Below are 20,142 nucleotides of genomic sequence, written 5' to 3'. Positions count from 1 at the left end.
AGTGTTGAATGCTACATTCAAAATGTTCAACCTTTCTGTTCCACAGCCAGACGTCTTGTACTGGACGCGGTGGGGGGGTGGGGGGTTGGGGGGGGGGGAAGGGAGGGAAGGGGTGACGATAATGACTGAAGTCAAGTGGCTGTTGTCATGCCAACCTATAAACAGACGCATTTCCTTTGTAAAAACTGCTATTTGTCACTTACCTCTGCAGTCCCTCTCATTCATATAAATGGTATTCTGCTTTCTTCTCACTTATTTATGTTGCAGACATGACCAATGTGCATTTATATAAAATATAACTCGTATTGTTGCAGCTACCTTACTGCAGCAGCTAAAAAATGTAATGAGTTTATTAGCTGGGGACGAGCAACAAAGAAAATAATTTTCTTTTTAAAATAATCAATTCAGAAAGCCAGCTGATTCAGACAGGTACAGGACGATCCAAACTTCTGTGCATTCCCCTGTGACTGTGCTGCTTTGTATTTCTCGCACATCTTTCTAAACGTTGGATTATCATGGACTATCCTGCTCCATCAGTCAGCCCGCCATTACGCTTCATGTCAGATGGCCTGCTTAGCGGCCGTTAAAGAGCTAGTATTTTTCAGAACTCTTCTTAATATATAAAAAAAATCAACAAAAAAACTCCGGTTCCCTTTGACATCTTTATTTTAATTATGATTAGATTGTTTTTTTAAAAAAATGTGTTGCCTATTTCCCCCCGGACCCACTTCCACTCCCTCATCTTCTCCTAAAGCTGTTCATTCCTTGCTGGAGTACCAGTCGCTATCTGGTATTGTTCATGAGTGTCAGCCGGCTGTTTCACCATGGGGGGCATCACCAGTAAGCCTGATCCTATCCTCGCCCGACATCCACACACGCGCACTTTCCAGCAGCGCTCACAATATAGCTATTCGGAGCAAGAGCCCGGGCTTATCTTTTCATCTTCTTAACTCAGGGCACTGAGGTTAATTGTAGTGACCCTACCACCGCTCCAGTCAAAATCAGCTCAACTCTGTACAATATTGGCTTCTCTATTGATATAAAGAATCCAATAACAAGACTTGCCAACCACCCATATTTTAAGTGGACATTCATCGATTGGAATCTGTGTCCATTTTGTCTGTGTTTGAAGTTGAAAGTCAGCCACGGATGGCCCATCCACTCGCTGCATACGTCCTGCCGTGACATGTGGCTGTCGTGTCTCGGCGGGATAGGACTGGAGTAGCGAAGAGGAAGAGGTACAGGCACGACGGTTTTAGTCACTGCAGCTAAATTTTTATTAACTGTTGGCACTAGCTCAAATCTGCCGCTCACATCAAATGTGCCTTTAAGAGGCGGGAGTTTTTAACTCCAAGCTAAAGATTGCAGCAAATAATTTGGCAATATTTACCTGAAGGATTTGCTGCAAAGAGTTGTGAATTTGCAGCAAGAACAGATTTAAAGCTGTGCAAATGGAACTGAAGGTGTATAAAGCCCAAGGTCATTGCTTGAGGTTTCTCATCTTCCTGAACTTAAGGTCAAATCTCTGTTTTCAGGTATTATCACTCCGCGTTGCATACCGTGCTTTACAATGGTAAGACCGTACACACACAGCAGGAGACTTTGGGTTGGGTGCTGAAGGGGCGTGATATAAGTGGTGCGTCGTGGCACCCGACCAATGCCCGCACCCACTTTCAGGTTCGGGCCTCATTTAACATTTTCTCGGCGAGCTGCAGGCACTGAATGGGCGCCCCCCTCCCCTGCAGCTCGCCAGTCGGGTGAGGAGGAAAATCGTCTGTCTACTGTATGTAGCTGGCGAGCAGGGGAGGCCTGATGGTGGAGGAGCGGATGCCAGTGGACAACGAGAATGGGTCGGCAGCAGACTGGAAGACTTTTGCAGGGCTCGGAGAAGCACTCCTGTTCCTTCGGGCCCCAAAAGTCTTAAACAAACAACAGAATACTTACCTTTTTGGGAGAGGCCTCTTACGGTCCCTTTAAGGGCCTCAGGTTAGGCCAGTCAACGCCTGGAGAAAGTGGGACCGGCATACACCGCGCACGCGTCACTCATTCCTCCTGAAACTCACAATCGGGATCTTACAACAGGCGGAGGACCCCGATTTTCATATTGAAACAATCTCCCCTCTCTTTTGGGCGGGTGTGCTGGGCATCCATTTAAAGGCCTGCCTAAAAGTCGATTCAGGCAGGCAAAAGGATGCACAAGGCCCCCACCAGATTTTCAACTGCTGGTCGCCATTTTTCAGGCACAAAATCTGTTTGGGAATGACGAAAGTGTCTTGCTGTAATCTCAGTTAACTTCCAAAAAAAGGGTGTGCAATTGGACTTTTAAATAGATCTTAACCCCCCCTGAATGGTCATCTGTGGATGTAAACATGCCAATCGTCCACATATTGAACAGTCAGTCAGTGCTTGGATTTTCAGAAGTTTTTGCTGCTTGCTATCCAGAGCATAATCAAAAAAGCCTAAAGTGTGGTTTATGATATCTTCATGAATCACAAACAATGGAAATCTCCCCCCAAAATGGGCTCAATTTTGAAATGGTGGCGGGTTAGCAGCTGGGGGGTGAAGGTGCACGTGGCAAACCCAAATAAAAAACATATACCGGGCAGGGACAGGCTGGCTGCCGACAGGAGTTGCAACACCGGGCGGGGGGGGGGGGGGGGAATGGGGAGAGAGAAAGAGAGAGAGCGAGATGTCATCCGGAGCTGGAATGGAAGATCTGGGGGGGAAGATTGGACGGGAGAGGGGAAGATCGGGGGGGCATGGGGAAGGGAAGGGGGGGAGATCGGAGAGGGAGACATCGGGGGCTGAGAGGGACATCAGAGAGGGAGACATCGGGGGCTGAGAGGGGCATTGGAGAGGGAGACATCGGGGGCTGAGAGGGGCATCGGAGAGGGAGACATCGGGGGCTGAGAGGGGCATCGGAGAGGGAGACATCGGGGGCTGAGAGGGGCATCGGAGAGGGAGACATTGGAGAGGGAGACATTGGAGAGGGAGACATAGGAGAGGGAGACATAGGAGAGGGACATTGGAGAGGGAGACATCGGGGGCTGAGAGGGACATCGGAGAGGGAGACATCGGGGGCTGAGAGGGACATCGGAGAGGGAGGCATCGGGGGCTGAGAGGGACATCGGAGAGGGAGACATCGGGGGCTGAGAGGGACATTGGAGAGGGAGACATCGGGGGCTGAGAGGGACATCGGAGAGGGAGACATCGGGGCTGAGAGGGGCATCGGAGAGGGAGACATCGGGGGCTGAGAGGGAGACATCGGGGGCTGAGAGGGACATCGGAGAGGGAGACATCGGGGGCTGAGAGGGGCATCGGAGAGGGAGACATCGGGGTCTAAGAGGGGCATCGGAGAGGGAGACATCGGGGGCTGAGAGGGGCATCGGAGAGGGATTCATCGGGGGCTGAGCGGGAGACATCGGGGGCTGAGAGGGGCATCGGAGAGGGATTCATCGGGGGCTGAGCGGGATAGGTGACACCAGGCGTGAATCGGAAGCCATGGGAAAGCTGCCCAAGTAAGTTAAAAATCGTCCTAACTACCTAATATGTCACAAGTAAAATGCCTTAAGTACCGTACATTTGGTTCTTTAACTAAAGCCGGCGGGACTTCCGGATTTGGGATGCTCTCGCACACAGGTGCGTCTGTGGGTAAGTCGGAAGTCGGCGGGTTGGAGTCAGCTTCCGAACCTGCTCTGCATTTTTGCAATTTTCGCAGCCCCCCGCCCCCGCAAGTTAAGTTTAAAATTGAGCCCAATGTGTCTGTAGGCTGCAGAGGGAGGACTGCACTGATCAGCTGATCAGGGAGCAAAAGGGACCTCTTATAAGACAATATCGTAAACTCATTAAAACATTTAAGCACAAATCCACAGAGGCCCTAAGGTAATATTAGAGAAAACCAAAACCAACAGCACAGATTAAATACACACCAACAAATTCAATCAATATACATAAATAAGATATTACATTAATTTTGATTTTACGACCTTGAGTTAATAAGTGAAATAAACTATATTACGCTGAGGCTGGAAATGTACTGTTTCTTTGTATTCTAGATTAAAACAAACATTTCTGAGATCTGTCTTTATATTTGCATTTGCAGATTGAGATTTTCAGTGTTGCTAACTTTCCCAATTCTCAAAGAGAGTCCAAGTGGGAGTCTTCAGGCTACACAGAAGCATAGGCCAAGGAATTGTTCCTGACTCTTCAGTGCTTTCTCCACACACCTTCTCAGATATTATGTCTGGACTTCCTCTGACAATTACAAGCGTTAGCAAAGCCAGTCTTGTCTCTGTGATAAAGGAGTACCTCAGGGAATAGAGAATTCTCTTCTCTTGAGTTACTGTTCATTTACTGAAGAAACGAGTTACATCTACTAAAACTGGATCTGGTGACTATTGAATGTCATTTTACTTGGTTTGGGGCTTTTGATTTAAGGATTGGAATCAGGATGAAGGGAACAGAGATACTGGTATTTCAACCCTGCTGTGCAAAGCTTCTGACCAATATCAGTATTGTCTAGTGGAAGGTGCAGGTTTATACGTTTACTAATTGTATTAGCTTAATACCGTTAGTTGTGATTGGAGCCAATTATAGTCAGTAAAGGGAGGGGTGGGTCACAGCCCTAGACTGACACGAAGAGACATGTAGTTTTATTGACTCGACTCTCTAGCTTATAGGCACATGCAGGTCTATTAGTGTCAACAGCGGGGCTCTGTGTGGGTGGGTCCTTTCATGGCTCAAAGTGGGCTCTATTGGACAGCTTAGTCAGTGGGATTTATTGTAAATGTGTTTTGCTAAAGACTTCAGTTCAGAAATCAACATGGTTTATCCAGAGTTATGTTCTCAATGGAGGGAACTGTACCGTATAAAGTTGTATCTTTAAAAATTCATTCTTGGGATATGGGCATCATTAGCAAGGCCAGCATTTATTGCCCATGCCTAATTGCCCTTGAGCAGGCAGTGGCGGGCCTTCTTCTTGAACCGCTGCAGTCAGTGTAGTGAAGGTTCTCCCACAGTGTGGTGAGTAGGGAGTTCCAGGATTTTGACCCAGTAACGATGAAGGAATGGCGATATATTTCCAGGACAGGATGGTGTGTGACTTGGAGTGGGTGGTGTTCCCATGCACCTGCTGCCCTCATCCTTCCAGGTGGTGAAGGCCGAGGTTTTGGGAGGTACTGTTGAACTAGCCCTGGTGAGTTGTTGCAGTGCATCCTGTGTATAGTACACACTGCAGCCATGGTGCGCTGGTAGTGGGACTGGATACATGGTTGTGGATGGGTTGCCGATCAAGTGGACTGCTTTGTCCTGGATAGTATAAAGTTGTATTGACATTTATACAATTCATTGAGTTTTATATTTAAAATATTTGTACCTCCACCAAGCTGAACTATTTTTGGTTTGAAAGGCAGAATTGACAGCAGAGTTCAAAATGCTAGAATGTACACCAAATAAGGAGAAAAAAATCAACATTTTCTTAGAGAATCCTATCGAAGATGACCTTAGAAAATCAATCTTATTCCTTCAGAACTTGCAGCCTAGCCTGCTTGAGAAGTTTCCAAATCTGCCACAGTTACAAACCACACTTTCACGTACTTTAGATATTTTTCCTGCAACACAGCTGATCGAATGTTTGGTGTACCTATGAGCAGCCCCTGTCCCACTGTACTGTCAGCATAACTATTTGTTTTCAAAGGCTGGATGTAGAGGAAATCTTCTCACATTGTGTTTAATTGAATGTTGTAAGAAGCTATTTGCATTTTGGAATTATCAAACTTTGTCTCTGTTTGGGAACCGCAATCATTGAAAAGCATTCTGAAATGAATGGTTGTTTGCTTTTGTTGGAAAAGGTAATGTTGATAGGTTAAAACCGGCAAGGTTTATCGGTTTAGTAGTTTACGCCTGACTTCTGAGATTTAGTCAGATGGAAGGTGACTCCCTAACCTGAGGCTTGTGTTATTCAGGTCCAACCAAACCCACGATCAAAACAGCCTGAAAGGCTGAAGATGAGTAGAATTTACCAATGCAGAGATTGGCCCAAATCTTGCTGGCAAAATAACGACGCGTTCACAACGCACGTTTTTATTAATGCACAAATTGATCAGCAAGTTCAAGCGAAAAAGAGATACGCCGTCAGTTGCGATTCGCCATAACTTGCTGGTGGATTTACATCACTCCACCTCGCATAAACGGCAGCTCGCCCTCAACCTCCCCGTTATTTTTAAGAACTTGCTGCATTTGCACATTAATTACCCATTAAACTCGTCGCAGAAAGTTAGGGCTCGTACTTAACAGCGTAAGTGCACTTTTAATGGCGTGATAATTGTTAATGCAATGCTAATCAACCTCTCTGGCCCAGAAAGGGAACAGTTTAAACTGTTGACTCTCATTCCAGCATCATGTAAACTCTTGGAGATAGCAGCCCCATCCAGCCCCCGAGAGCAGCCCCGTCCAGCCCCCGAGAGCAGCCCCGTCCAGCCCGCGAGAGCAGCCCCGTCCAGCCCGCGAGAGCAGCCCCGTCCAGCCCGCGAGAGCAGCCCCGTCCAGCCCGCGAGAGCAGCCCCGTCCAGCCCGCGAGAGCAGCCCCGTCCAGCCCGCGAGAGCAGCCCCGTCCAGCCCGCGAGAGCAGCCCCGTCCAGCCCGCGAGAGCAGCCCCGTCCAGCCCGCGAGAGCAGCCCCGTCCAGCCCGCGAGAGCAGCCCCGTCCAGCCCGCGAGAGCAGCCCCGTCCAGCCCGCGAGAGCAGCCCCGTCCAGCCCGCGAGAGCAGCCCCGTCCAGCCCGCGAGAGCAGCCCCGTCCAGCCCGCCATTACTTCAGAGTGAGTAACGGCACTGGGGCATTTAGACAGAGCGGGAGGTGGAGAGGCGGAGGATGAGGATTTCCTCCGTGCTTTAAAAAAATTTGTTGGTTACACTGGCCAATAACGGGCAAATTGCGTCGACACCAATGCGCCCGCTGTAAGTGGTGGGGACTGTACCAGCTCAGATATGGTCATTGACACAGACTGCTGACTGGGAGGAGCAACTAAATCCTATTGTAGTTTAAAGGAGCTGAATTAACATGAGCAGAGAGAGTCTTAAAATAGGATGCTGGTTGAGAGCAATTAATAAACCTGAGCTGGATTAACAAACCCAGTTACATCTCCAATTATGTTAACCCAGCAACCTTACACTCTATTGGAATTAGAAACTCCCATTACCTAGTTCCTCTGATTACTTTAACATTTAAACAATAGCTTTCAAAACAAGAAAGAAATGGACAAAATTAGAGTGATGTTAAAATTAACTTTAATCTATGGTTTTGAATTGTATTCAAAGAATTCTGACGGTGACACCATGAAATTTGGGGCACTGCATCTAATCGTACAGAGTCCCAGTTTATTTATATATGACTCACTCTGAACCTGCAACCAGTTGTTCCTTAAGCTACCTTACTAAAGAAGGGAGACCTTACGGAGGAGACCCATCACTCCCACCCCAACCAAAAGAAACAGAGACAAATAAAAGTCTGAAATGTCCAGGGAGAGATTATATTTATAGATACAAACATGTTCCCTGAGCAGTCATTAAAAGTCTTTTCTTTCCATCACAAATGCTGGTTTGTGCAAGTGAATGTTTGATCATATTGAATCACTGAGATTAGTGAAGGGGGCAAAGCAGAAGTATAAAAGCACTCGTACAAAGTCAAGCCAGTCGACGGAGGACAGACTGTGGAGCCTTTACCAAGAATGCCATTATTAGCAAGCATTAAATTAAATCTCCAGCAAACTTTTTTTTTTAAGGCCGAGGTCACCACTTTGTACTGAACATGGCAGCAGAATTCAATCTGAAATGGCCCATTCTAATCCCCTTTTATGATTTCCTTCCTTTCCACATTTAATTACAGAAAGGAGATTAGTCAGCTCTGCTCCCTTGAGAGTCAGACGCTAAACAACCTCTGAAATTAAACAAAACACAGGGAAGAATGGGATTGTGCTGACATGCCTGGAGGAGATCGATAACGAGCAGGGGCAGATCGATCGCAAACAGCCAGCAGACTGTAGAGTAGCAATAAAACTTCTACCTAATCAGGTAAATTAGCCCGGCACTAACATTAATGTTTTCAAATCCAAGGACAAACCTGAGCTACTGTCAATCCTGGGAAGTTTCACCATCCCTTCATCTCACTTGTCATTTCTCCCCCAATCATTGCTTTTTTGCCAGCGCGTTACATTTAAATTCCACTCATTTCAGTCAACAAGCTTAAGTTTCTCGCACCCTAACTCTCTGTTGACCTGCCAAACATTTCAGGAACATAGGAACAAAAGAAGGCCATTCAGCCCCTCAAACCTGCTTCGCCATTCAATTAGATCATGGCTGATCTGCACCTCAACCCCATTTTCCTGCCTTTTCTCCATATCCCTTACCTAACAAAGCATTGTGTTACATGAAAGAGTCACTTTTTGAGGCCAGCTCGGGGTGTCACCCATCCAAATTTGGACTGGGCAGCGTCAGTTAATTACTGATGCGACTAGTAATTTTTGAAGAAAATCTGACAGTAAAAACTCCATTTTAAAATCCAATTGTTCCACTTACTTTTGTGTCTCACGATATGGAAATATTCAAAATTAGTTAAAATTTTCAATGGATTTTCATCAACAGCAAAGCAAATATCAGATTCGGAGTCATCCACACCATCTGCCACCCTATCTACCATCATCTCCCCCTCCTCCACCACCCCCCCCCCCCCCCCACAACCCACCTGCCTCCCTGTCTGCTTTAAGACTTAGCAGGAGATGATAAAATATTATGGTTGACTATTGCTGGCGTTGAAGAGTTATTAAAAAATAGCAAGAGAAAGGTTCGGAGTGGTAGATACGTTGAAGGAACGGGTAAGATTAAGGTCCCCCACCCCTTTATTCTATTGTTACTAAAAGCCATTCTTTTACAGGATCTCAAAACTGTGCATTCCTTTCGCTCACTAAATCTTTCCTTCTTTCTATTGTTTACAGGCTTTTAAAACTCACGTTTGATGTAATCTAATCACTGCTTCTTGAGTTACCTTATCTTCACTCGTACTCTTTACAACCCAGCTGGTGCTCTGGGTTCTTCATCTAGGGTTGTCAATCTAGAAACAGTAATGCCATGAATCCAGAATCCTGCCAGTCAACATCTGACACTCAGCATTCTGGTGTGTTCTCGTACATACAAAACATACTGGAAATAGTGGGGTCTAATGAGAGTGAGAAACTTAAAGTAATTAAGATTAGTAAATAAAAAGTGCTGGAGAAATTAATGGGACTAGAATCATAGAATGGTTACAGCATAGAAGGAGGATATTCGGCCCGTCGAGCCCGTGCCGGCTCTCTGCAAGAGCAATCCAGCTAGTCCCACCCCCCCCCGCCCTAGCCCCGTAGCCCTGCAAATTTTATCCTTTCAAGTACTTATCCAATTCCCTTTTGAAGGCCACGATTCAATCTGCCTCCACCACCCTTTCAGGCAGTGCATTGTGGATCCTAACCACTCACTGCGTAAAAAAGTTTTTCCTCATGTCGCCTTTGGTTCTTTTGCCAATCACCTCAAATCTGTGTCCTCTGGTTCTTGACTCTTCCGTCAAGGGGAACAGTTTCTCTCTATCTACTCTGTCTAGACCCCTCATGATTTTGACTACTTCTATCAAATCTCCTCTCAACTTTCTCTGCTTTAAGGAGAACAACCTCAGCTTCTCCAGTCTATCCACATAACTGAAGTCCCTCATCCCTGGTACCATTCTAGTAAATCTTCTCTGCACCCTCTCTAAAGCCTTTACATCCTTCCTAAAGTACGGTGCCCAGAATTGGACTCAATACTCCAGTTGTGGCCGATCCAGTGTTTTATAAAAGGTTCAACATTACTTCCTTGTTTTTGTACTCTATGCCTCTATTTATAAAGCCCAGGATCCCGTATGCTTTTTTAACCGCTTTTCCAACCTGCCGTACCACCTTCAACGATTTGTGCACATAATACCCCCAGGTCTCTCTGATCCTGCAGCCCTTTAGAGTTGTACCCTTTAGTTTACATTTCCTCTCCTCGTTCTTCCTACGAAAATGTATCACTTCGCACTTCTCTGCTTTAAATTTCATCTGCCACGTGTCCGCTCATTCCACCAGCTTGTCTATATCCTCTTGAAGTCTATCACTATCCTCCTCACTGTTTACTACACTTCCAAGTTTTGTGTCATCTGCAAATTTTGAAATTATGCCCTGTACACCCAAGTCCAAGTCATTAATATATATCAAGAAAAGCAGTGGTCCTAGTATCAACCCCTGAGGAACACCACTGTTTGCCTAGAATCAAAAGCCTTTTGAAAGTCCATATACACCACATCAACAGTATTGGCCTCATCGATCCTCTCTGTTATCTCATCAAAAAACTCAATCAAGTTACTTAAACACGATTTGCCTTTAACAAATCCATCCTGGCTTTCCTTTATTACTCCACACTTGTCCAAGTGACTATTAATTTTGTCCCGGATTATCATTCATTTCTAAAAGCTTCCCCTCCACCGAGGTTGAACCAATTGGCTTGTAGTTGCTTTTTTGAACAAGGGTGTAACATTTGCAATTCTCCAGTCCTCTGGCACCACCCCCGTATCTAAGGATGATTGGAAGATTATGGCCAGTACCTCCACAATTTCCACCCTTACTTCCCTCAGCAACCTAGCATGCATCCCATCCCGACCGGGTAACTTATCTACTTTAAGTACAGCCAGCCTTTCAAGTATCTCCTCTTTATCAATTTTTAGCCCATCCAGTATCTCAACTACCTCCTCTTTTACTGTGACTTTGGCAGCATCTTCTTCCTTGGTAAAGATGGATGTAAAGTACTCATTTAGTACCTCAGCCATGCCCTCTGCCTCCATGTGAAGTTCTCCTTTTTTAGTCCCTAATTGGCCCCACCCCTCCACTTACTACCCGTTTACTATTTATATGCATATAGAAGACTTTGGATTCCTTTTTACGTTAGTTACCAGTCTATTCTCATACTCTCTCTTTGCCCCTCTTATTTCCTTTTTCACTTCCCCTCTGAACTTTCTATATTTTGCCTGGTTCTCACTTGTATTATCAATCTGACATCTGTTATACGCCCCCTTTCCCTGCTTCATCTTACTCTCTATCTCTTTCGTCATCCAGGGAGCTCTGGCTTTGGTTGCCCTACTTTTCCCCCTCGTGGGAATGTACCTAGACTGTACCCGAACCATCTCCTCTTTAAAAGCCGTCCATTATTCGATTACAGTTTTTCCTGCCAATCTTTGATTCCAATTTACCCGGACCAGATCCGTTCTCAACCCACTGAAATTGGCCCTCCTCAAATTAAGTATTTTTACTCGAGAGTGCTCCTTGTCCTTTTCCATAACTAATCTAAATCTAATACTATAATCACTGTTCTGTAAATGTTCCCCCACTGACACTTGGTCCACTTGACCTGACTAAAAGCCGACAAATCCCCTGGACCTGATGGCCTACATCCTAGGGTTTTAAAAGAGGTGGCTGCAGTGATCGTGGATGCATTGGTTTTGATCTTCCAGAATTCCCTAGATTCTAGAACGGTCCCAGGGGATTGGAAGGTAGCAAATCTAACACTGCTATTCAAGAAAGGAGGGAGAGAAAACAGGGAAGTATAGGCCAGTTAGCCTGCCTGACTTCAATAGTAGGGAAAATGTTAGAATCTACTATTAAGGACGTAGTAACGGAGCACTTAGAAAATCATAATATGATTAGGCAGAGTCAACACAGTTTTATGAAAGGGAAATCATGTTTGACAAATCTATTAGAATTTTTAGAGGGTATAACTAGCAGTAAATAGTATATTTGGATTTTCAAAAGGCATTCGATAAGGTGCCACACAAGAGGTTGTTACACAAGATAAGGGCTCTTGAGATTGGGGGTAATATATTAGCATGGATTGGGGATTGGTCAATGGACAGAAAATAGAGAGTAGGAATAAACGGGTCATTCTTGGGTTGGCAGGTGCCGCAAGGATCAGTGCTTGGGCCTCAGCTATTTACAATATATACCAATGACTTAGATGAGGGGACAGAGTGTAATACTGACGATACAAAGCTAGGTGGGAAAGTAAGATGTGAGGAGGACACAAAGAGGCTGCAAAGGGATACAGACAGGTTAAGTGAGTGGGCGAAAAGGTGGCAAATGTAGTATAATGTGAGGAAATATGAAGTTATCCACTTTGGTAGGAAGAATAGAAAAGCAGAATTTTTTTAGAAGATGAGAGACTAAGAAATGTTGGTATTCAGAAGGCTTTGGGTGTCCTTGTACACGAATCACAGATAGTTAACATGCAGGTACAGCAAGCAATTAGGAAGGCAAATGGTATGTTGGTCTTCATTGCAAGGGGGTTGGAGTATAAGAGTAAGGAGGTCTTGCTGCAATTATATAGGGCTCTGGTGAGACCACACCTGGAGTACTGGGTACAGTTTTGGTCTCCTTATCTAAAAAAGAATATACTTGCCTTAGAGGGAGTGCAACGAAGGTTCACTAGATTGATTCCTGGGATGAAAGGGTTGTCCTATGAGGAGAGATTGAGTAGAATGGGCCCATATTGTCTTGAGTTTACAAGAATGAGAGGTGATCTCGTTGAAACGCATAAAATTCTTAAATGTCTTGACAGGGTAGATGCTGAGGGGTTGTGTCCCCTGGCTGGAGAGTCTAGAGCTTGGGGTCACACTCTCAAGATAAGGCCATTTAGGACTGAGATGAGGAAAAATTTCTTCACTCAGAGGGTTGTGAATCTTTAGAATTCTGTACTCCAGAGGGCTGTGGAGGCTTAGTCATTGATTATATTCAAGACTGAGATCGATAGATTTTTGGACACTAAGGGAATCAAGGGATATAGGGACAGGGTGGGAATGTGGAGTTGAGGTAGAAGATCAGCCATGATCTTGTTGAATGGTGGAGCAGGCTCAAGGGGCCATCTGGCCTATTCCTGCTCCTATTTCTTATGTCCTTATGTAACAGCGATACAACCAGAATCGTAGAAACTCACAGCACAGAAGGAGGTCATTCGGCCCATATCACCTGTGCCAGCTCTCTGAAGGAGCTATTCACCCTCTCCCTTTTTCTTGCCTTTTCCCCATTCCCTATTAAATTTTTCTTTTTCAAATATTTATTCACTTCTGTTTTGAAAGCGGTCATGGATTCTGCTGCCAACATAGAATATGGATTGCCCAACCAGAAACAAACAGCCCTGTGTACAAAAAGATTCTCCGAACCTCTATTTCCAAACCCAAAAAACCATTCTCTTGTGAAAGGACTAATGTTGGAACCCATTGGCCCAGGATATTGAATGCATATATATATATATATATATATATGTATCCGTCCACTTCACAACACTCAAATTTGACTCTAACTTTTGAAAAGTTGCAGTGTATGTCGCAAATACTTACAAAGTCCTCAGCTTTGGCATGTGGTTGAAACTAGTCAATGGGATGAGGCTGATGTTGTTATTGTTGAGGGTGCTGAAAAGGAAAGGAACAAGTTCAACTTTATCTCAGAGCAATCATACCAAAAGGGGAAAAAAACACTGCACAGTTAATAGTGATATCAGGGGGTTTGGCCTCCCTCTTTTGTTAAAGGTTACACTTCCCTCAGCCATGCATCGTCCTTTGACCAAGAAACCAAACAGCTGTCATATTGCTGAGCCTCAGCCTATTCTATTCTGCAATTGGTGACTAGGTGGTATGCTAGAGGAGCCTGGAGTGAAATGTCCCTCCATCAATCATGGTAGGGAAATGAGCAGCCCCTGTGCTCTGCCTTCCTCAGACACTCAACTGAGATCAGGAATTTGGCAAGCAGGATGACGAATCTAAATTCTAGCACAATGTTGTCCAACAGAAATTGTTGACTAGCCACAGGTGTGCACTGTTTTAGCCACATGCACTCATTTTAGTGGAAAATGCCTTACACTTCACATGTGTATATTCACTCAACAAACATTTACTAGCATTCAGTAACCAAGGAACTAAAGCACTCAAGACAATCAAAAAACACTCACACAATCTGCTTTTTGTCCTCTGGTTAAACAACAAAAAGGTTAAAATATACATGGTCACGCTGTGTGAATATGAATGTTGAGTTCACATGCTCAACGACAATATCCATTACTCATTTTTTATTTACTAATCAGAAATTCAATTATCATATCTGGATTCCCGATTAGCCACATGTGGGTCATATCCCTAACAAGGTGAGTTGTTACAATGAAGAACTTAACAGCTAGTTTCGATATAGTGGATGCCTCTAACCCTACCCAAAGCCAGCAGGGTCCATCTTTACATACACCATCTTTTCTGAGTAAAATTACCAAAGAGTCGGCAGCTTTATGTTCCCGCCAGAAACGAGGTTGAGAAAACACTAGCTCATTTACATTATTACCTTTACAGCTGGCAGAGAGAGACTTCCATCCCTTAGTCTGGATTAGATTACAACTCAAATCTCAGAGATGAAAAGACAATTTGCTGACCCACCACTTAGTTAGTTTCCTCAAACCAAATGTTATAATAAAAGAGTGTTCATTAACAGTTTGCCCAGTGCAGTGGAAGTCACTCAATGGAAAGTGATTTTGTTCTATTTATCTAATGGGGAGGGAAAAAAAACAAAATGTAGTCTTTGAATGTAAAGTACCTCCCCCACTCCCCCAGCCGCTTTCCATTTTAATTCCCCACTTCCAATTTAACCACAGTTTATTGGCTGCTCCATACATTCCCGTCAATATTATATTGTTCCGCCAAACAGTGAACAGTTACTGCACCAAACACAGCACCTCCTACTGCACCGGACACAGCACCTCCTACTGCACCGGACACAGCACCTCCTACTGCACCGGACACAGCACCTCCTACTGCACCAGACACAGCACCTCCTACTGCACCAGACACAGCACCTCCTACTGCACCGGACACAGCACCTCCTACTGCACCAGACACAGCACCTCCTACTGCACCGGACACAGCACCTCCTACTGCACCGGACACAGCACCTCCTACTGCACCGGACACAGCACCTCCTACTGCACCGGACACAGCACCTCCTACTGCACCGGACACAGCACCTCCTACTGCACCGGACACAGCACCTCCTACTGCACCGGACACAGCACCTCCTACTGCACCGGACACAGCACCTCCTACTGCACCGGACACAGCACCTCCTACTGCACCGGACACAGCACCTCCTACTGCACCAAACACAGCACCTCCTACTGCACCGGACACAGCACCTCCTACTGCACCGGACACAGCACCTCCTACTGCACCGGACACAGCACCTCCTACTGCACCGGACACAGCACCTCCAACTGCACCAAACACAGCACCTCCTACTGCACCGGACACAGCACCTCCTACTGCACCAGACACAGCACCTCCTACTGCACCAGACACAGCACCTCCTACTGCACCAGACACAGCACCTCCTACTGCACCAGACACAGCACCTCCTACTGCACCAGACACAGCACCTCCTACTGCACCAGACACAGCACCTCCTACTGCACCAGACACAGCACCTCCTACTGCACCAAACACAGCACCTCCTACTGCACCGGACACAGCACCTCCTACTGCACCGGACACAGCACCTCCTACTGCACTGGACACAGCACCTCCTACTGCACCGGACACAGCACCTCCTACTGCACCAGACACAGCACCTCCTACTGCACCAGACACAGCACCTCCTACTGCACCAGACACAGCACCTCCTACTGCACCGGACACAGCACCTCCTACTGCACCGGACACAGCACCTCCTACTGCACCGGACACAGCACCTCCTACTGCACCAAACACAGCACCTCCTACTGCACCAGACACGGCACCTCCTACTGCACCAGACACAGCACCTCCTACTGCACCAGACACGGCACCTCCTACTGCATGGACACAGCACCTCCTACTGCACCAGACACAGCACCTCCTACTGCACCAGACACAGCACCTCCTACTGCATGGACACAGCACCTCCTACTGCATGGACACAGCACCTCCTACTGCATGGACACAGCACCTCCTACTGCATGGACACAGCACCTCCTACTGCATGGACACAGCACCTCCTACTGCACCAGATACAGCACCTCCTACTGCACCAGACACGGCACCTCCTACTGCACCAGATACAGCACCTCCTACTGCACCGGATACAGCACCTCCTACTGCACCAGACACGGCACCTCCTACTGCACCAGATACAGCACCTCCTACTGCACCAGACACGGCACCTCCTACTGCACCAGATACGGCACCTCCTACTGCACCAGACACGGCACCTCCTACTGCACCAGACACGGCACCTCCTACTGCATGGACACAGCACCTCCTATTGCATGGACACGGCACCTCCTACTGCACCAGACACAGCACCTCCGACTGCATGGACACGGCACCTCCTACTGCACCAAACACAGCACCTCCTACTGCACCAGACACTGCACCTCCTACTGTGCCAGACAGGGATAGACAAAATGGGCCAAACGGGCTCCTTCCGTGGGCCTATGTTCTCTGGAGTTCAGAAGAATGAGAGGTGATCTAATTGGAACATATAAAATTCTTAGAGGGCTTGACAGGTTAGATGCTGACAGGTTAGGGCTGCTTCCCCTGGCTGGAGAGTCTAGAACCAGGGATCATAATCTCAGGATAAGGGGTCAGCCATTTAGGACTGAGATGAGGAAAAATTTCTTCACTCAGAGGGTTGTGAATCTTTGGAATTCTCTACCCCAGAGGGCTGTGGATGCTCAGTTGTTGAGTATACTCAAGACTGAGATCGATGGATTTTTGGACACTAAGGGAATCAAGGGATATGGGGATAGGGCGGGAAAGTGGAGTTGAGGTAGAAGATCAGCCATGATGTTATTGAATGGCGGAGCAGGCTCGAGGGGCCGTATGGCCTACTCCTGCTCCTATTTCTTATGTTCTTATGTTCTTCTGTTCCGTAAGCTTCAATGGTTTTACGATAGAATACTTTGCCAACATTCAATGCTTCAGCTCACATCTAAATAATAGCTACCTGAACAAGGCACCAGAGGGTACCTGGCACGGGTGGAACTCTAAGTATGAACACAAGCAGAGAAAATTGAGGAAAAAAAGTGGGTGCTTAGAGTCACGCATTTTCATCTGAAATCGGCTGGAGAAGTAGCTCAGTCCACACAATCACTCTAATAAGCCTGACATGTCCCTCTGTCTCCTGCAGTCAGGTGACCGATTCATCAATGCTCAGTGTGTCCCAGCGCATGTAATCTACGCTGTGTGTCCACGGCAGCATGTAATTGCTTTAACACAATGATATTACACTTAGTATCCAAAAGCCAATTACGAACACCAGGCATCTCCTGGCTACCCAACTGCTTCAAATAATCCGAGGGAAAATTGTCACAATCAGGGCTTAACAAACTGTTGGATGTATCCCTGCCGATTTGTATCTTTTAAGACAATTTTACAATTATGATAATTTCTCCGTTTTCATTTGTTGGTACATTCAAAAATCAAAATAATGTTTTTCTACCCATCTGATATAATCAAAGCTGCTATATTTCTTAAAGGGGAACTTTACTCTACTCAATTACATCATTGGGCCAATACTGAGAGGTGTGGAGACTCGCGAGATGCGGGCTTGGGTCAGAGGTCTGTCCACCCAACATGTTATACACTGGATTTGCAGGGTTTTGGAGTTGCCATCCAGTGTGAGCCTCATTACCTCCTCAAATATCGTGCAAATGTATGGCAATGGGTCGTACACTGAATCTTATCATTTGAGAGAGGTCTCCTTTCCCATTGTGTGCTCACCCGCATGAGGCTGCCTGGGTGGCATAAGCTGGCTTCATAAATGTGGTTAGCATGTTTCAATGTTGAAAGCTTGCATTCTGCTTGCTTATTGTATTTCTTTATCAGCATTTTCATTGGCGCATCACATTTTGTGGCCTGACCTTTTTGCATTGCAAGATCTTCATTTACCTTTATTTCGAGGAGGAAGAGCAATTCTTGAGGGGACAACTGTGCAGACTGAGCTACCTCCCGGTCGATTTCAGCTGAAAAGGCACGTCAATGAGCACCAATTTTATTCCAATTTTCACTGCTTCTCTTCTGAAGCCATTGATTCCACAGGCAGAGTTCCACCAGCATCTACAGCTCAGGCACCCATTCTTACCCCAGGACCCACATCTACTGAGCCAGACAATCCTTCCTGGGCAGGTCAGAGGTGACTTGTCTTCAACACCTCTGCCTCACAAGGGATGCTGTCATAAAGCTACACTACCTCAAGTCCAACCTGCAAACAATTTCTACCACAGAGACATCACTTCCCATTGAACTTTTAAGCCATTGGATCCTTCCAAGCCATTACTGATGACATACGCCTAAACAGATGGTTGTCCACAGATGCATTAAGCAAGTGACAGCGGCCTTGTTTGCAAAGAACAATACCTTCATCAGAAGAAAGCAGGGATCAGCGCATCAGGCCACAAAACTGTTGCCTGGTGGCATGGAGCCCAAGGGTGCAGAGCATCATAGGTTGCACCCATATATAGTCAAATGAGCCCCTTACACTAACCCCAGAAACCATTATAGGCCTATGTGGCCTATAATGGTTTCTATTCTATTAATGTCCAGATGGTGTTGGATTTTAGGAACTTGATCATGCAAATTAATACCCAATAACTTGGAAGCATCTATGATGCCTACATTTTGAGGCAATCGAGCATGCCAGGTTTATTTGAAGGAATATGGAAATTAGATGGATGGCTACTCTCGTGTTCTGACTGGTGACCTACCTAACCCCAGAACACCAGACGAATGTACATACAACAACGTATGTCCTTCCATCAGAATTAATATACCATAGGTATGTTGAAGTAAAGGATCCCAGTGCTTAGACTGAGGGGCTCTGCTGTATAGACCAGCAAGGGTCTCGAACCTACTGCATTTTGCACAACTTTGCAATACAAAGGGGAATTACCATGCAGCAATAGGATGAGGAGGCTCATGGCCAACCAGTACCACAGGACATGATGAGGAAGAAGTGGAAGAAGGAGACTTGCAGAAGGAAGAGGAGTGTGCCATTCACAGATAACTCTTTCAATTAAATGTTTAACGTTGTGAAGGCACAACGAGTCCTGCCCAATTTGTCATCATATAGTGGTGAAATACATGCCATTCGTTCTGATCAACTCCACCTCAAGTATCATGAATGACCAGCCTTCCATCTGCTATTACTCTAATATGGACTTTCTGAAAGAAACTCTGCCATAAGGTGAAATAAAATTTAAAAATCTCACCTAAAAATGAAAAGTGTTATGTGGCATCAATGTTTTCCACCCTGTTGCTTCCCCTGGGTGAGCCTGTGTGGTGTGTGTTATTCACTTCCGCTCCTTCTAAGTGGTACCCTTGTGCGTTAGGGTTAGTGTATTGGAGTAAGTGCGGTGGCAGGCTATTGATCGTCTAAGGGGGCCTTGTAGCTTAGACGTGTCCATGTAACTTTTTGTGCAGGGTCCCGAGATGGCTCCCATGTCCGATAACAAGTGGTCCCCCCCTGCTACATGTACTTCTTCAGTCCTTTGAGGGGGGCAGCTAGGTTGCCTAGATGTGTCATCACCCTGAGAGGCAGATGTCTTATCCATGCGTCCTTCTGCCAGATACATTGCACTCTCAGGAGGGCGCCCTGAGAGCCAAAGAGGGGAAACGCACAGTAAACCAGAGTTGAAAGAGCATACGATGCGAGCAGGGATGTAGGGTGATGGGAAGTCACAAATATTGGGAGTTTACTGGTGTCTCTCAGTTGGCCACACTATTTTACCCTTTACTGCTACTGAATAGAAGCAAAGCAAAAACAGATGTTTTCGGCAGAACTTCACCTCATGTGACACCATGAATGGGAATAGTGGATTATGTGCAGCATTCCTCTTACATGTGGTCTCTGGAGCAGAATTCTTTGATCTTACGAGAGAAGTTCTGTCCAAAATGCTTGTCTCTAAACCAGCAATTCAAAAATGGCATAACAAGGAGACCACCAGACTCCAGTCAATCCAAAGATTTTTCTGACACACCAGAAGATGGCTGTGGTTGTCAGAAGCCAATTATCACAGCCCTTGGACATCTCTGCCCGTGTTCTTTAGGG

At 46.1% G+C, this 20,142-nt stretch overlaps 1 protein-coding gene across 1 annotated transcript in view; it reads right to left on the bottom strand.

The window, feature by feature from the left end:
* Positions 1 to 20,142, bottom strand: part of LOC137332578 (slit homolog 3 protein-like) — a 612,265-nt gene that overhangs the window by 251,368 nt on the left and 340,755 nt on the right. The window contains exon 7 of the mRNA XM_067996507.1: positions 13,422 to 13,493. Coding sequence (XP_067852608.1) covers positions 13,422 to 13,493 — 72 coding nt within the window. The remainder of the gene's footprint in view (positions 1 to 13,421; positions 13,494 to 20,142) is intronic.

The sequence above is a fragment of the Heptranchias perlo genome, chromosome 14, assembly GCF_035084215.1.
Source record: "Heptranchias perlo isolate sHepPer1 chromosome 14, sHepPer1.hap1, whole genome shotgun sequence".
Lineage (NCBI taxonomy): Eukaryota > Metazoa > Chordata > Chondrichthyes > Hexanchiformes > Hexanchidae > Heptranchias > Heptranchias perlo.
The sequence above is the reverse complement of the archived record's forward strand: the minus strand, read 5'-3'. Positions and strand labels throughout refer to the sequence as shown.